This window comes from Chionomys nivalis, chromosome 4, assembly GCF_950005125.1.
Source record: "Chionomys nivalis chromosome 4, mChiNiv1.1, whole genome shotgun sequence".
Lineage (NCBI taxonomy): Eukaryota > Metazoa > Chordata > Mammalia > Rodentia > Cricetidae > Chionomys > Chionomys nivalis.
In genome coordinates, this window is record NC_080089.1 from 57,458,250 (window position 1) to 57,476,010 (window position 17,761).

The 17,761-nt window shown below is 49.5% G+C and overlaps 1 protein-coding gene across 3 annotated transcripts; it reads right to left on the reverse strand.

The window, feature by feature from the left end:
* Positions 1-1,902: 1,902 nt before the first annotated feature.
* On the reverse strand, positions 1,903-12,392 carry Tbc1d21 (TBC1 domain family member 21). 3 transcript variants are annotated; one of them, XM_057768761.1, is made up of 11 exons: positions 12,333-12,392; positions 9,108-9,215; positions 8,903-9,006; positions 5,899-5,993; positions 5,273-5,383; positions 5,073-5,173; positions 4,255-4,351; positions 3,902-3,999; positions 3,073-3,189; positions 2,325-2,408; positions 1,903-1,935 (listed from the first exon to the last, which is right to left on the reverse strand). In XM_057768761.1, the coding sequence occupies exons 1-11, from the start codon at positions 12,390-12,392 to the stop codon at positions 1,903-1,905; spliced, it is 1,008 nt and encodes a 335-aa protein (XP_057624744.1). The 3 variants fall into 3 exon arrangements, with proteins under 3 accessions (XP_057624744.1, XP_057624743.1, XP_057624745.1); XM_057768760.1 differs by having other exon boundaries at positions 3,902-4,002; XM_057768762.1 differs by lacking the exon at positions 9,108-9,215 and having other exon boundaries at positions 3,902-4,002.
* Between the last annotated feature and the right edge of the window lie 5,369 nt (positions 12,393-17,761).

A 17,761-nucleotide genomic window follows, 5' to 3' on the forward strand; every position in this document is an offset into this window, starting at 1 on the left:
AAGTAAATATACATGGTTGGGAGTCACATTTTAGAAATGCTGATTTTTTTTTTTTTATTCTTGAACTGGGTAATATTGTGTGTATCATCCAACCAAAAGCCAAAGGACCATGAAAGAGTACATGTCTGCTGTTCCGATGCCAAGGTTAAGTAAGGAAAATGTTTTACTCTGTATGGTTATTTGGGAAAATAAAAACCATAGTTTCCTTCTTGGAGAACTGTTTTCCAGGCAAGAATGCTAATCTGCATGGTCTTGTGTTGCAGCAGGCTGCTTGTTCATTTCCAGGTCTCACAGACTCCCGAAATAACCATGCAGAAACTGTATTAATTATAACACTGTTTGGCCTATTAGCTTATGCATATTTCTAGCTTACTCTTATTTCTTAAATTAACCCATTTCTATTATTTTATATTTTACCACGAGGCTCATGGCCTGCCAGCAAGGTTCCAGCTGGCAGCTTGCATCTTTCCCCTCTGGTGGCTACATGGCGGCTTCCTGACTCCACCTTCTTCTTCCCAGCATTCAATTTAGTTTTCACTGCCTACTTCTGTTCTGCCCTGCTGTAGGCCCAAAGCAGTTTCTTTATTAATCAATGGTAATCACAGCACACAGAGGGGAATCCCGTATCTGTCTTGTCTTCAGAACACAGAGCGGAGGAGCACCGCACAGGAATTTACCCACATGCTTTGCTGCTTAGTAAATGCTCTCTCCTTAAGTATGCAGAGAAAACCCTGTTGGTGGGACAGGACTCCGTGATTCAGCACCTCCACCTCCACCAAGAACAACAGCTAAGAGACTCAAGTCAGGCACGGATTGGAGATTGTCACTTGAGAGAAGACCAGAAAATGCAGAGAGGCAGAATACCTTCAGAGAGCTGGTCAAGGGGACTGACATTTTTGAAAGCAGGAAAGAGGGGTTGTTGGCTGGAGAGTGGGAATGATGGTTGTGCCTTACCCACAGGGGCCAGGGTCTGCAGTAAAACCAATGGACCCAGCAGACTTCCTAGAAAATGTAGCACTTGGAATTGCGTGAGTGCACGTAGCTGTGTGCATGCATGCGCTGATGTGCAACTCTGGGGCCAACCCAGACCCAACCCCAACCCCTTTGTAGGTCTGTCCCCTTCTCCACGCCTACTGGCAAGATGACTCACCAGAGACTTGGTAGGCTGGACATGGAGCTTGAGGGCTAGGGCATGACCTAGGAGACCTATGCCTCTTAGTCCAGGAGAGTAGTTTCCTGGGCAAAGGCAGAATGAAGTCTCAGGAGGCATGAGGAAGACTGGGAAGCCCAGCTTTGATCAAGGAGATGCTTGGAGGTGGAGAAAATAAGGTACAGTTATGAGGGGGACTTTGAGACCAGGAGGGAAACAACCTGATGGCCAGAGATTTGGGTTTGTCCTTCTAGAGTCGGTGGGAAGCCTGGGGTGTGGGAGAGAATGTGAGGACTGTGTTGAGAGTAAGGGGATAACAGAGACAGATGCAAAGGTCAGAGTTCATCTCCCCTTAGAATCTGAGTCCAGATGTAGTCATCTCTGTATGCTCACTCTTGTGGCAGGTGTCTGGGGCCTTTGAAGCTGCTTCTACCCTACTTGTTTGCTTTCGGGTGTGGACCTCTAAAGATCCACCAGTTGGGAAGATGGATTGTCCCACACTGTCATGTCCCAGAGTGCCTTCTCCGCAGGCTTGCAGGGGTCTGCTCACTTACTATATGGTCTCAACCATCATGTACTCCAAAGTCAAAGATGTAACAATACAAACCAATACTCCAAAAGCTGTTTCCATGATTCTGTATTGTCTACGCCCTCACCCGAGTACCCATTGAACTTGATCCTGACCCCAAGGCTGAAGAATTGCCTTCATCCGGTCCACTGAGGGTGTGTGTCCATTGTGAGTGCCAGCGTTCTCAGAGTAAGAAATCCTTTAGTGGCTGGGGAATCTGGGGATGAGAAGAGTCATAAAGGTGTGATGTTGACAGACACTCTCTGGTTTGGCTATCACTCTTCAGTCTATCCAGTCAATGACATTTTCCTGAGTCCCTGGGGGGGTGTCCAGATTTGTACTTGAACCCCTTGGGAAGGACACAGGGAATATGAGAGGAAGGCTGTGAGCCCAGGAACCAGACTGTCCGTGAGGATGTCAACAACGAGAAGGCCATACAAAGCAACTACTGTGGGCTGGTGGGAGGAAGCCAAGTGTGACTGCTACAGGCAGGCATGGGAAACCAGAGAAGGCTTCTTGGAGGAGGAATAAAGGAAGAGGTGCAGAGGAGGAGAAGGAAGAGGAAGAAGATGGCAAAGAGGAGGAAGGCAAATCCAGGCAGCTTACCTCCTTTTGCATGAGCTCAGCATAAACCATGCAGGCAGCAGAGATCAGCTCATCAGCATCAAGGTCGATGAGGTTGTTGCAGGCCTGGGACGGAGACACATGTGCGTGGTGTGTGTGTGTGTGTGCGTGTGTGCATGTGTGTAAGCAGACACCTCTCCTGTGCCTTTGGGTACAGGCAGCACAAAGGTAAGAAAGTTACTACTCATAGCTGTTACTGGGGAGCACCTGATGTCGCCACAGCCTGCCGCAGGGCCTGGAAATTGTGTGCTTTGGGGGTGTGATAAGCATAGCCTTCACATGGGGGTCTAGGAATCCGTGGCATTCTACTACATGTCTCAAGCTCCCAAGGAAGACCTGGTTTATAACTGGGGTACCAATCAAGATTTTTTTTCTGGTACTTCAACTGGCTTTTGAGCACATCTCAGAACCTTAGGCCCTTATGCTACTGGTTAACTTCAAGGCAACAGAGTCTAATGATTCTAATGATTAGACCTTTCAAGACTTCAGCTTCTTCACATGCTTACTTGGATGATAAACTAACATGGCCTCTATCACTGTCCCAGGGCCTTTAGAGGAGTCTACTAAGAACCATCAGCATGGAGCTCCATACTCCAGTTCCCATCCCTTGTTCCCCTCTGGAGGCCAAAGCGGCCATAAACTAGAACACTGTGGACTTGCATCCTGCTACAGAATGGGTACAGGGGTCCAGCTCTAGAGGCTGGAGAGGAATCCGGCCGAGGGCACTCACCAGGAGGATGGCGTCCCCGCTCATGCTCTCCAGCAGTGCCTGCTCACGCACCATCTGTAGCATGCTGTAGGCCACCAGCACCTGGAAATTCCTGCAGGGCTTCCCTGTCAGCAGAACCTGTGGGCAGCCAGCAGGCCTCAGCCCTGTGGCCTGAGACCAGGACGCCCCGAGGACAGCAAGCCACACACTCAGAACAGGAGAAACTAGAATTTGAGTGGGAGCTAGGTAATCCATGGCTTCCTCAAAAGCCAGGGGGAGAGGTGCTGTGTTAGATTTGGGCACGGAGAATGGCTGGCCAGGATGAAAGGGTAAGGCAGGAGAGTCCATGCCAGGCTGGCAGTCGAGCTGGGTCCTCTGTTTAGGACAGGACAGCACCAGGTGGTGTGTTCCTTCCTAAGGAGGATCATCTGCTGCTGGTCCTAGGGACTGTGGTTGGAAGACTACGAGTGTCCTTGGGGACCTTGGAGGAATCAGTTTCTAAAAGAAGGCAGCATTCTTGGGGAAAGGAAAACTAAGGAAGCGCAGTGAGAGAGAGCAGAGAGCAGGGGTCAGGGTGGCTGAGCTGCAAGCTGGCCCAGGAGCGTCAGCAGGTGCCCCTGCGCTAAACTGCCCTGTAGACAGTCCGTGGAGTCTGGCGTCAGGATTGATGCGCTGATGTTCTAGCATTCACCGGCAAGGAGCGAGGAGGGCTGCTGACCTAATTAAACCCCAAACCACTGAGCGCCATTCAAAGCCAGGAAGAAAGGGAGGCAGGAAAACATGTAGCTTCTCCTCCCGATAAAGGAGGGGTACAGTGCACATCCAGTGTCCCCAGCTGCATGCACCTCACCTCCCAAAGCCTCCAGACATCATCGAAGGATTTGAAGGCACGCTGGAAGCAGAGGCAGAACCAGGGGAAGAGGGACCACACGGCTCCCGAGCCCTTCCCTTCTGTGAGGAGAGAAACAGCACATAAGCTGCCACACAGGTAAGGCTAGACAACAGAGCACGCAGAACACAGGAAACGTGCTGCTTTCCCAGCAAACCACGGAGTCTGCTTGGAGCAGATGTTCAGTGTCATGGACCTAGGCTCCTCCACATAGGTCCTCCCATCCCCGGGTCTGAGCGTGTCTGCTATGGGCCTTGGCCCTCCCATAGCCTACCTGCTGGTGTGGGAAGTAGTAGTAACTGTGGACCACTCACTGAGGTGTTCGGCAAATTCAGGATCCAGTAAAGTGATCAGGCTGTTGAGCATGTCCAGGTTCTTGCCCACCCCTATGTTAATGACACAGCTGTGCTCCTGGACAAGATGGGAACAGAGAACACAGTCCTCCTTAGTTCAACTTGAGGACATCGCAGAATCGAGGTGATGTGTCTGGTTCAACATCCACGAGTGTGCATGCATGTGTGTGTGTGTGTGTGTGTGTATGTGTGGTGGTGGTATCATCTCTGGTTCATGCATGCAGCTGTGCCTGTTTGCATACATGTACATCTTTGGGCAGCCATGTATTCATGTGCATCTTAACATATGGGGGTGGGGTGGAGCGGCAAAGATGTTCCACATGTGACCATCACCACAGTTACTAGGTCGGAGCCAAGAAAGAAAGCTCAGCAAGCATATTTTTGCAGAGGTGCAAAGAGAGGTAAGGGGTGTGGGAAGCTTCTAGAAGGTGACAAAGAAAATCTTCCTAGATGGTAAACCCCTCCTCCTGGGTGCAGAGTAGGGTACACCCTGGGTACCACTGGGTCCTCCAGGGTGTCTGGACTATAGGTTATGTGACGGAAACGGGGGAGGGGGAGACAGCCTTGGGGGCCTGACAAGTGAAAGGCCAGCAGAGTGTGCCACCACTGTACCTGGTGAGAGTGGCACTCTGAAGAGCCCTTCTGAACTCAAAGGACTCTACCACTCAGCCCTTCTGACCTATACCCATTTGGGGGCTGGAGGAAGTGGCTGCAACTGTTGGTGCCTTGGCCTGATGGGCCGTGGGGAGTAGGAGATTTGAGCTTGGCATAATCCTCACTGTTTTCTGCAGGAAGAACTGGAAGAGCCAGAAGGTCTCGTGGTCATGCTCCACCATCAGCTGGAAAAGCATCACCATCTCATGGAAGCCTCGCTGGTACTCTGTGGGGGAGGGCACCAGTGAGGAAAAGCCAAGGGGCGCTGGCCCAGGGTCCAGGAAGGAGCTGGCAAGCACGGGCTGGGGCTCCACCCTCAGCTCACCAGCCTTTGTGTTGCAGACATAACTCAGCAGCAGGGTCTTCTCTAGTTTCTTCTTGTCCACAAGCACATTGCCCAGAGGGTCTTTGGTATAGAGTTTCTGGATGTCATATGCTAGATTAGAGCAGGGAACAGGAAGTGACCCTGGATCATCTCCGGCACAGAAAGCGTGGATGAATTCATCTCCTATCCTTAGAGGACAGGTTCCCCGCCACCCCCCACCAAAAAAAAATCCTAGTGTGAGCGGGCCACAAAAGGCGTGTCAACCCCACCAAGCTCAACTCATCACTGTACCCTGCTGGTATGGGCTCCTCCTTGCCTCCACATCTTTGACCAGACCATACCCTTTGTCAAGAATGCCCCTCACTACCCAATTCAGGTCTAACCTAGTTCAAAGTCATAGGGTGCAGGGAGGAAGAAAAAGCAACAGGGACAGCATGTGGTAAGGAAACTCATCCAGGAATACTGGTGCACATGGGTGGGTGGATTGACCCCTATTGGCTAGGAAATTCCCAGGCCAAAGACAGCTGCCAAGTCCTAGGAGTCACCTGTGCCTGAAAATGACTAGGAAAAGACCAGAATGGTGTCCACCCCTTCTCTGCCCAGCCCTCCCCACTCCCTCTGCTCACCAATGTTGTTCTTAGTCTCTGTGAAGTTCCCATGCAAGTTTTCCAGCAGGGGCTGGATTTTCTCGTACATCTGGCACAGGGCTTTGTAGTTCCTCCTGAGAGAACACAGCAGGGCTGAGAAAGGTGGCCTTGCCCTCCCAAGAAAGGACAATTCAGAGCAGCAGCAGATGCTGAGCTTAAGAGGAGTAGGGTAACCTGGCCCACCTGGTGCCCACCTGGTCCCCACCTGCGGTGCTTTCTCCCCCCTCAGCCTGAGCAGCCAGCCCTCTGTTCTCCAGCATGCAGTTGGCACAGTGTGGAGACAGCTTAATGTGGGGTGATCTCTGTGGTCCAACTATAGGTCCCAAACCCTGGGGCCACCACTTAACGACTGTCTGCAGAGGGATGTCATCCTCTCTCTCTAAGCCTCGGTTTCTTCATCTGCAGAGTGGGGACAATCTTATGCTGACCACTGCAATTTGATTAACTGATGCAGTAACTGACTGGTGGCCTCTAAAAGTCATTGTGTCCCGGATGTAACACCTAGAACCTGTAATGCAGGCTTATTTATAGAAGGGGTCTTTTCCAGTGTGATGAAGGATCTCAAGATGCGGTCATTCTGGGTTTTCCAGGGGGACCTTGTCTATATCAGAGACACACACACAGAGATGGGAGGGCCCATGTCCACTGAGACAGAACGTGAATGGATGTAGCCTCAAGCCAAGGAAGCTCCTGTGGGAGGTGTGGAGAAGGACCTTCTGTCTCTTAGAGCCTTTCCAGGAGGCCAGCACGCAACCTTGTCTTCCGCCTCCAGAATGCCAGAGGGAAAAATGTCTGATGTTGTCAGCCACCCTGTTCATGGCACTTCACTCATTTGTGACTTTTTGCCTCGGCAATCATGTGTGACACACACAAGGCCTGGTGCCTGGCAGTCCAACATAAACACCTCTAAGAAGTAAGCAGTTCACCGTAGGGCATTAGGACCCTGTGTACCTCGAGCACACACGTGGACAGAAGAGGCCTACAAGAGCCAAAGAAGGGGAACTTGGGGAAGACTTAGACTCTGCCCCAGTGTGGGCTACACCTAAGAGAGAAGAGGCATGCGCCAGGCTTAGCAAATCCACGTCCCAGGGTCACAAACGTGAAAGTTCACAGCCTCTGGTTTTGGGAGCATCCCTACCAACATGAACCTTAGCTGTTCTTTCCATGTGCATGGTGACATGCCTGTTTCCATAGTGAGATCTTTGTAACCGCTCTGTGGACTGTAATGTGATCCGCATTTGACAAAGGAGGAGACTGCGCCTCCAGCAGGGAAGTTCCTGAGCAAGTTTACTCAGAGTGTGATGTTAACGCTAGAATTGAATTCACTCCCAAACCCAAGACCTTTCCAAGTTCAAAACCCGTGTATACTTACCTACAAAGATCTGCCAATCAGGAGGAGTGTCCTGTTTGGTCCTGGCCTTGAAGGCGTTTCTGCATTTATTTATTTCTTCGATGTGTGTGTGCGTGTACGTGCGTGCGTGCGTGCACACATAGGGTTGAACTCAGATTATCAGGCTTGGTGGCAAGTGCCTTTATCCCCCGAGCAGTCCCACTGGCCCGAAGGTGGGGTTTTGGAGACAGCTAATAGGGAGACCAGTGTGGGTGGAGGAAGAAAGAGTGAACCAAGAGCAGAGGGAGCTCTTGGTTCCCAGCTTGGCTAGAGTGGGGCGGCTGAGCCGATGGAGAAGCCCTGTGCTGGTCAGTTTTACATCAATTTGACACAAGTTAGAATCATTTCAGAAGGAGCCTCTGTTAAAAAAAATGCTCCCTTAGCTGGCATTGGTGATGCACACCTTTAATCCTAATACTGGGGAGGCAGAGGCAGGCAGATCTCTGTGAGTTCAAGGCCAGCCTGGTCTACAAAGCAAGTTCCAGGAAAGTCAGAGCTGTTATAAAGAGAAACTCTGTCTAGGAAAACAGGAAAAAAAGAAAGAAAGAAAGAAAGAAAGAAAGAAAGAAAGAAAGAAAGAGAGAGAGAGAGAGAGAGAGAGAAGGAGGAGGAGGAGGAGGAGGAGGAGGAGGAGGAGAAGAAGAAGAAGAAGAAGAAGAAGAAGAAGAAGAAGAAGAAGAAGAAGAAGAAGAAGAAGAAGAAGAAGAAGAAGAAGAAGAAGAAGAAGAAGAAGAAGAAGGGAAGGAAGGAAGAGAAAAGTCTCCCACCAGATTAGCCTGTGGGTAGGCCTGCTGTGTATTTTCTTGATTAATGATTGATGTGGGAGGGCCCAGCTCACTGTGGGAGGTGCCACCTCTGGGCTGGTCCTGGATACTACAAAGAAATCAGATTGAGCAAGACATGAGGTCCAAACCAGTAAACAGCACTCCTCCATGGCCTCTGTATCAGCTCCTGCCTCCGGGTTCCTGCCCTGACTTCCCTCCATGATGGACTGCAATGTGGAACTGTCAGCTACAAAACAAACCCTCTCCTCCCCAAGCTGCTTTTGGGCATGGTGTTTCATCACAGCAATAGAAACCCTAACTCTAAGATAGTCCCTCAGGAATGGTCAGATGGAGAGCGCTGGGATGGGAGAGCTGGGAGTAAGAGAAAATAGGCTATCTGAAACGTCAGATAGCCTCTGGAACTGTCTAACCTGAGGACATGAGCAGCCCATACCAGGCACCAGGAGGAGATGTGGGCAGGACAGAGAGGTGGAACCTAGACTCAGGAGAGAGTTCGGCCATTGGGTTTTGGTGTAGCAGTTGACAGGAAAGGGGACTGAACCCAGGCAGGAAAACTCCTAGGGTCCCTCACAGGTAGGCTGCCTGTAACTGCTTATTTGGTCAATGAAACCAGAGAGGAGGTGCCAGCTTAAATCTGGTTACACCTATGTGGGTATGTACACGGGTCCCGTGTGGGAAGCATCGGGCGTCTTCTCAGAATATGGAGTCCGTGTGAAGAAGAAACCTGAATCTCTAGGCTGAGAGAGCCCCCCCCCCCGCCCCGAAGCCCCAACAACTCTCCACTGAAAGAGCCTCTGGAAAGCTCTACCTCCTCTTGCTGTCCACCATGAGCCGCTCATCCCAGGAACTCTGCCATGAGTAGTAACCTGTGAGGAACTTCCAGGCTTCTGTCCTCACGGAGGGGTGTAGACCCTGGGCACGGGAAGTCACGAGCTCTCAAGATGCTCGATGCCGTGGCAATCCCTGCCATCTGTGCCACCCCCTAGTGCCAGGGCAAGGCTGAGGAATCATACCCTTTCCAGGATGTTAACACAAATGAAGTCCCGAGACTTGGCCAAGTGACCGTTCTCATCGAAGAAGCTGTCCCATTCCGTCTTGTCAATGGGGGGGTTTCTTTTCTCCTGGCAAGGACAACCAGATTAGCCGTCCACTAGAGGCTTTGGGCCTTCCTTCTAACCTGAGGTGATTTTCAAATGCTAGGCTCTGTACTCTGTGCAGGATCAATACTCACAGCCTCTGGCTCATACCTAGAATACTCTCCTAGCTGCTGAAAATATGTGGAAAACAGGATGGACAATAATGTCCCCTGCACACAATTTACCCAAGTGAAAACCGTAAGCACTTTGAAGACACTGCAATGCGGGAATAGTTAAGGAAACTATGCTTTATATACCCCGTGGAATACTGGGAGGGATATAAATAGATGTTTGCAAGGCATGAATGATGATCTGGAAAGATACAAATGTTACAGGAAAAGGCACAATTTGATACTTGACATTCTGCGTGTGCACCAGTACTGCCTCTCCATGTGGTCTGTGGTCTTCCAGGAGCTCTACCCATCCCCACGCTGGGCCCTCAGTGTTCTCAGGGCTGCTGCTCATATTCTGTGTCTGCTATGTATTACAAAAACTGTACCGCATAGGCTCGAACCTACAGGAGATTCTTAGAAGAAAGACTGAAGGCTGGGCATAGTGGCGCTTGCCTGTAATTCCATCCAGCACTTGGGAGGCAGAGGCAGGTGAATCTCCAAGTTTGAGGGCAGCCTGAGCTACATAGTGAGTTCCAAGGTATATGAAGCTACACTGTGAAACCCTGTCTCAACAACAACAAATAAATAAATAATAGGAAAGATACTGAAGACAATACAAAGAAAACATCCTCCATTAAAAAACAGTAGTGGGAACCAGGTGTTGGTAGCACATGCCTTTAATTCAATTCCAGTACTCAGGAGGCAGAGGCAGGCAGATCTCTATGAGTCCGAGTCAAGCCTGGTCTACAGAGTGAGTTCCAGGACAGCCAGGGCTACACAGAAAAAAAAAAACAAAAAACAACAAAACAAACAGTGGGACTGAGGAGATGGCCCATCAGTTGAAAACACTGGCTGCTTTCCTAGAGGACCCAGGTTCAACTTCTAGCATCCAGGTGGCAGTTCACTCCTGTTCCTGAGCCCTTTTCTGGTCTCCTTGGACACAAGACATATGTGTGATGCACAGACATACATGTAGGCAAAACACTCATACACATAAAATTTAAAGAAAAACAAAACCCCAAACCAATAGTGACTGGAGATGGGGATGCAGCTCATCTAATAGAATGCTTGCCTAGCACACAGGAAGTTCTGGGTTTGATCCCCAGCACCACATCCTGGGCACAATGACACACCTGTGGAGGCAGGCGGCCAGGAGTTCAAGGCTATTCCCAGCTATACAGTGAATTTGAGGCTAAGCTGAGATGCACAGGGCCCTGTCTCAAAGTAAAACAAAAAGCTACAGTGATTATCTTTGAGTAAGTTGGGGAGTATAAATATTATTTCCTTTTTCATGTGTTTTATGCTTTTCTATGATTGTGCTGCTTGGTAATGGAGAGCTGTAAGATAAGCACAAATGAAACAACTGTTTTATCTTCCCTGAAAATGTAAAGCAGCCTATCCCAGGAATATTAAAATAAGGAGATGTTGTGTGTCCGTGTGTGGCGTGCACACTTGTGGGCCACATACTTGTGTATGAGGAGTAAGTGCAAGGCCTGCAAACCATTAATAAGAAGGCAGCTAAGAGTGAGGCTGTGGGATAAACATCCTCTCCGGCTGAAGAGAAGGAGAGAGAGATGTGTTGATGGACAGAACCCAGCACTGACCAGGGGTGTCCCAACAGTCCCAGGAAACATCTCTACAGGCTGTTCCCCGAACTTTCTGGACCAGAAGACCCTCAAGGGGTTTGCATACAAATTTAATTTACAGTCTTGTGTTTACACATTCAGGTATTAAGAGAAAACCTTTCCTGAATAGCTCACACATGCTTCATCTACCGGGCCAACACCGAGACCTAAGGCACCAGGCGGTGCAGGGAACTTTGGCGCTGGTTCTGCCTGATGCTGGCCATCAGCTCCACACTCAGGAGTCCACGAGTTGATGGGAAGAACTTGTCAGCTCATAGCCTGGGTCTGGAGAGGCGCTCTGTCACTAACTGGATACCTGATTGCCAGAATGCTAAGTCTCACTCATCAAATGATAATAGCACCATCACATCCCATCTCAGGGGGCTCGGAGGAGAAGGAACAACTATAAACAAAGCATTTACAGCATCACTTGTACACACCAACTGCTGTATGGTAGCTTACTCATTATTATTATTATTATCATTATTATTATTATGATTATTATCCTTCTCTAAGTTTGAAGAACAGAAGAAATACAGAATTTTCAAGACTTGGTGGTCACAGGCAATAACATCGTAACATTTAAACTTCAGGTGCTCATTTTGCATTTTTATATATCATTCTATTAATCACATGATAAATGGATCTTGAGATTGGTTAAGGTCATTATAATTAGTTATGATTTTGAAAAATAGTGCATGGAAAATTTCCATGACTCAAGGGGACTAAGGAATTGTTTATTAACTGTGCTTGGGACCTAGTAACAGAAGCACTACTGCCACCTGGTGGCAATATACCAAAATTGTTAGCAAGTGCACCAAAGCAAACTCACCAGCATCTGCGCTACTCTGAGAAACTCACTGGTCGCACGCCTTTAATCCCAGCACTTGGGAGGCAGAGGCAGGCGGATCTCTGTGAGTTCGAGACCAGCCTGGTCTACAAGAGCTAGTTCCAGGACAGGCTCCAAAACCACAGAGAAACCCTGTCTCGAAAAACCAAAAAAAAAAAAAAAAAAAAAAAAGAAAGACACCTCTGGGGAGGAAGGCAGGCTGGGTTCTGAGATCTCCCAATAGGGTAAAAAGGAATGTAGGTGCCTGTTCTGTACTTGGTGTTGATGATGAGACCAGAGTCCAGCTGGTCCTGCTCCACCTTTCATGTCCAGCCTTCCCACTCAGCGGGCACAAAGAGTCCCAGTGCAAACCAGAGGTTGGGGAGGGAGACACTTGGGGCTGAAGAACATGTGTCAGTCAGGTATGGTGGCATAAACTTGTAAGCCCTGCACTCAGAAGGCTGAGGATCACAAGCCAAGGCCAGGCTTAAGGGGCACAGTGAACCCCTATCTCAAAACAAATCGAAGAACATACCAGGATGAAGGTGGCCGACTGCTTCGCAGAGAGGCTGTTTTCTGGAGAAAGGGTGGTCATGTTCGCCTCTAGCTGTCTTTGGAGTTGCCTGTGTCCAGATCTCCTGGGGAACCCTCGTGATGCTTAGGGAGCCAGGTAAGGGGACCTTCCTTTTAGGAGATGAATTGCATTCCCTAAAGGAACAGGGCCTCTCTTGACATCCCATGCTTGAACAGATCCAGGTAGGTGTGTCACAAGGCCCTGGAACCTTCATCACAATGACTTTGGAATACACACAGAAGCCAAAGGAGTAAACCTACTGGTCACCCCCCAAAATTGCAGTACACACAGGCTCCACTCCGGAGATTGGGTTAAGAGAATACCAGAATCTGGTAGGTTGGGTTAGCCAGGACAGCCCTCCTGGAAGAAGTGGGCCACAAATCCCTTCTTCATGTCATTGGCTCTTCACCTGTTATTTTACCAGACCAGCAGCAGAACTAAATGATAACTACAGCCAGAGCCTCAGGTTTAGGGAGGACTCTCCAAAATAGTAAATCAGTATGGCTGTTCTGGAGACCAGGAGTGGATTTTTTTAAAGTCTACTTATGGGACTAAGGTTTAGTAATTAAATAGTGGTTCCTGGCGTGTGTGGTGTGTGTTATGTGTATATGTGGTGTGTATATATGACATGTGTTTGTAGTGTTTGGTGGTGGTGGTGTATGTGCAAGAACGTGCATGTGTGGTGTGTGTACACTTCTGGACACCAGAGGTTGACATGGGGTATTTTCTTCAGTCTCTGTACCGTATTTTTTGAAACAGGTTTCTTACTCAACCTGGCTAGACTGGCTGGCCAGTGAGCTCCAGGGATCCACTTGTTTCTGTCCCCAGCACTGGGGTTACAGATGCACACAGCTGTGCCTGGCTTTTGACTTGGGTGGAGATCCAGACTCAGGGCGTCATGCTTGTACCACAGCTCTTTGTGCATCCGGTCACCTCTCCAGCCCTCTGTTTCATCTGCCTGTGTACCCAGAGCATGGTCTTGACTGCGCCTAGACCGTTGGTTTGAGCACCTACTGAATGAATGATTTAATAATGGGCTAAGGATAGCTGACACTGTCAGGTGTAATAGCACCACATCTTTGATCCCAGCACCCGGGAAGCAGAGGCAGGTGGATCTCTGTGAGTTCCAGGTCAACCTGGTCTATATAGTGAGTTCTACGACAGTCAGAGCTGCGTAGTGAGACTCTATCTCAAAGAAAACAAACAGAATAACTGACACCCTCCTGGATTTCACACCCCTTTCTTGACTTGGACGTGTCCCTCCCCCTCTTACCCTGATTTCCTTTAGACCATGGTCAATGTGGAATTAGTTTGTGTTCATCCTCCAATGCCCACCCCCAACCCCCTTTGCAAACTTCCTGGTGCCTGATAAATGCTGCTGTTAAATGGATCTGAGAAGGCGGGGCCTCTGGCTCCAGAGCCATGTCCTCTGCCTCCAGCATCGCTTGCCTTACTATTTCCGCCCATTCTGACTGGAAAGCATTCTTAGTCATTACACAAACCAAACTGCAGTCAGGAGAGCCAAGGTGGAACTTGGAGTCTGACCTCAAATTTGGATGCTCCCGATACCCTAGATTCCCAGCCATGAAAACAAAACACAATCAACCTCTGCCTTTGATATCCTTATTAACTGAATTGTCCACATGGAGGTCTTGGGTGGACCCAATTCATTGTCTCCTTGCCTGCTACTGTTCTGACTGGCGGCACCACAGGAAGTCTCTGAAAGCCCAGCACCTACCCTCTCCTCCCTCTGCTCCCCAACCATAATAATAAGATCGCCTTAGCCTGCTGCCCTAAGTCTTCACAAAGCTGGAGAGGTGGGCAGCACCAGCAGGAACTGAGTGGAGCAGGAATCAACTCCTTGCACCTCAGAACAGCTTCATTTGAAGGTCTGCAAGGTTTCCAAGTCAAATGCGGGGAGCAGGAGACACAGCGTGGGCGTCTGAGCGCAAGGATGACGGATGCCTCTGTTCCTCCACATTAGCAATGCACACTGCGTAGAATTAACTGCAAGCTTCCTTGAGAAGAGGACTGGGCAGAGAAGAGTTGGAACGATCTGAATGCTAAATGCAACTTGGTTTCTAAAACAAATGTGGTGGACATAGATCATCTGCTGAACTTCCTTTAACCTTCGGTTCCCTGGGTACAAATGCTGGGTCATAACTCTTCAAATTAGCCAGCCCAGTCGACTCGTATTACTGAAACTTCGGAGAAACAGTGCAGGGGCTTAGTATTCAAACAGAATCCACAGACCTGCACAGGGCACAAAGGCCCCGACTCTGACCCATACCTTCTTTGCAGAGTCTTTCCAAACAATGCATTTATTTGTATATGTGAGTGTATGTTCATGCGTGTGTGTGCACAATTGTGTATGTATGCACAGAGACAGAATAAGGCTTGGGATGTCTTCTATCACCATCCGTCTATTCTATAAAGGAGGCTCTCTCCTTAAACCTGGGGCTCCCACTTTCTCCCTTAGCCTAAAAGCCAGCAAGCCCCAGCTCTTCTCCTGTCCTTCCCACCACTTCAGAGCTGGGGTTACAGGTGTGTGCCAGAAGTCCAGCTTGTTACGTGGGTGCTGGGATCCAAATTCCTGCCCTCATGATTGTGCAGCAAACACACAACTGTGAGCCATCTCCCCAGTCTCGCTTGCAGCCTTCCCATTGCCGGGGGCTAAACGGTCCTTGCATCCAGTTTTGCAAATGATTGCCAAAGATTCTGGGTGCCAGGCTATTGCTTTTGTTTTTCTGCATTTCTCTCTCTCTCTGGAATCCAGCTTTCTCTTTTAAATCTCTGCATGGTAATGCTTCAGTGTACAAGAGTCACAGGTTCTGAAAAGCCATTCTTGGGGTCAGCATTATGGAAGTTCACCTAAGCCATCCTTTCCCCTAGGAATCTGGCTGTTAGCTAATGAATTACATTGGTGAAGAGGGAGGGGCCTTCCAGGGATTAGGGGGCTCTCACTTTCAGACATTTCAGTATTTTGCCTTCTTGCTTTTTGCTTTTTGTTTGTTTTGTTTTTTGTTTTGAAATAGTGTGTCATTGATCTGGAATTCTCCAAGCAGGTTTGGCTGACTGGCCAGCAAGCCCGGGGGTCTGCCTGTCTCCGCCTCCCCAGCACAGGGAGTACAGGTATGTGTCCACACACGGATCTTGCTCCCTGGGGTTGGGGAGGGGTGACTGAGCTCGGGAAGAAAGCTCTTAGTTGTGATGCCAGGGAGACGGTATCCAAATCCAGAGGCAGTGTCACCAATAACTTGACCTTGGTCCCAGCGATGGGAATAGTGACCAGCTGCAAGTTGTCTTTGACTCTGTTCAGCTTCGGGAAAGTGGCCTGGGCCTAAAACCCTCTCCTCCCTAGAGGTAAGGTTGTGCGGAGGGCATCGCTTTCCTGCAACCATCTTTTCCCTGTTCTGGGCTCAAAGTGTGCTCCTTTGTTCTGCTTAAGCTTGTGCGTCATGCGGCTCCTAGCCAGTCCCCCATCCCCACCCCACACCAGATCTCTTCCAGGTGGAGGGGAAATAAGGTTTTTACCTGTAGCACAGAAGGCTATGTGAAGGTCGTCATCTGTGTTGGTAGCAGACTGAGACCCCTGGTCACAGGGGGACAGATACTATTGAAGTCACTCTTGCTCTGTGTGACTAAAGTGTGATTCCATCTGGTGCTGGGTGACTTGTGTGTTTCTTGGCGACACCTGCCAGCCGTGGAGTGGGTTGACACCCTGAGCCTGCTGCTCCTAGCAGCAGGCATTGTTGTGCCATTTGCCATCTTCCACACAATGGGACTCCTCCTGGGAGGCGGAACAGAAGTCATTCCTTTGACACCATCTCCTCTTACCCTGTGTGACTCTCGGTATCCTCCCAGGCGCTGCTGGGAGGAAGGGGGGGGTGGTAATGCCTGTTGGGTCTGAAGGATAGATGGAGCAGGATCTGTAAAGAGCCCAATGTGGCTAGCAAGCACTGTGGCACCAGCCATGAGTTCTCACTGCACCCCAATCTTATCATTGCTATTCCCTATGCCCAGGGCTTGTTCATAAAAATGACAGTGGTCGAGACTCGGTTAAGATCCCACCTGATTCCATGAGGCTTGTAGTAACATCTCTGCTTACGTTCAGAGATCCCATAAACATATCAGTTTCTGCTCCTCTGCATGTACCCAGGAATCTGAGAGTCTGGAATTACTGAAAAAGCAATAAGACCAATGTAAGGAACTGAGTCCCTTCATGCCAACGCCTCATGACACAACTCTGAAATGCCATCCAGCTGATTCTCTGTTAATAGTACCAGCTCTTCAACATACACGTCCCTAGGACCCTCAGCATCTGGGACAATCGAGTTCTTACAAACCATGCACATTGAAGATGTTACGCTGTACTTTTCTCTTTGCCCCTCTTTGTGGGGAGCCAGGATAAGTTTAGACTTAGGGTGTCAGGCTTTCTGCCCTCACCCCCACAGAGCAGGGTATTTCTGACAGTGCTGGAGATGCCTGCGTGTCATGTGTCACCTGTGTGATAGGAACAGGGGCGAGGGTGGAGCGGGTGGCAGCAGCGCTCTTCTGAGCATTGAGAGGGTTGGAATCGCCCCAGAACCAGAACAACCCATCCACACTGTGTATCTACTATACTACTTGGGGTACTTAGGAGTTATACGTTGTATTTTGGGGAGTTTTGGGGGGAGTCCAGCAGTCAGCCTATTGCCTACAATAGTAAAAATGGCCCGCAGAAACCATTCCAGATAAAAGCAAGCTGGGGTGATGATTCTTTGAATCCCCCACTGTCCTAAAGGCCTTTGCTTCCCCAGTCCCATGGGAGGGAAGTTGGCACATTCCTCTGGAAGCTGCACGTGGTAATGACGGGGTGGGGGTGAGGTGGTGAATGCTGCAACCCACATTGTACGGAGAATGGAAAGAGTGAAATGGAGAGGAAAAAGACAAGGCATTCCTGAGAGCACTAGGGACAGCTAATGGAGGGAAATAACGTGGCTAATTACATCTCTGAAGGATATCCATTCCAAAATAAATTTTTAATGAAAAAATAATGCATTTTCCTTGCAACTTAAATCTGTTAGAGAAGGGAATGAGCTGATCCTCTTAGAGCAGGCAAGAGCAGTGACGTCAGCACAGGCAAGAACAGCAAAGTGTATCTGGGAACAACAGTGATCTCCTCACTGCTCATTGCCCGAGTGTCCTCATCCCTAGCAGGCAAGCAAGCCAGGGGTCCTTGGAAGCAAGAGGAATGGACCAAGGGAGACTCACATGCAAACCAGGCATGACTCCCTCGTGCTACACAGGTTCAGCGTGTGTCTGCTCATCTGCTCACATGCAAGCCAGGCATGACTCCCTCGTGCCACACAGGTTCAGCATGTGTGTGCTCATCTGCTGCAGAGGCAACC

Coding starts and splice junctions, on each gene's coding strand:
- Tbc1d21 (XM_057768760.1), bottom strand. CDS start 12,392: ATGACCACCCTTTCTCCAGAAAACAGCCTCTCTGCGAAGCAGTCGGCC. Junction 5,994..8,902: donor ATGGTGGACAGCAAGAGGAG/GTAGAGCTTTCC, acceptor GTGTTCTCTCAG/GAGGAACTACAAAGCCCTGT. Junction 5,174..5,272: donor TGTCTGCAACACAAAGGCTG/GTGAGCTGAGGG, acceptor CCTCCCCCACAG/AGTACCAGCGAGGCTTCCAT.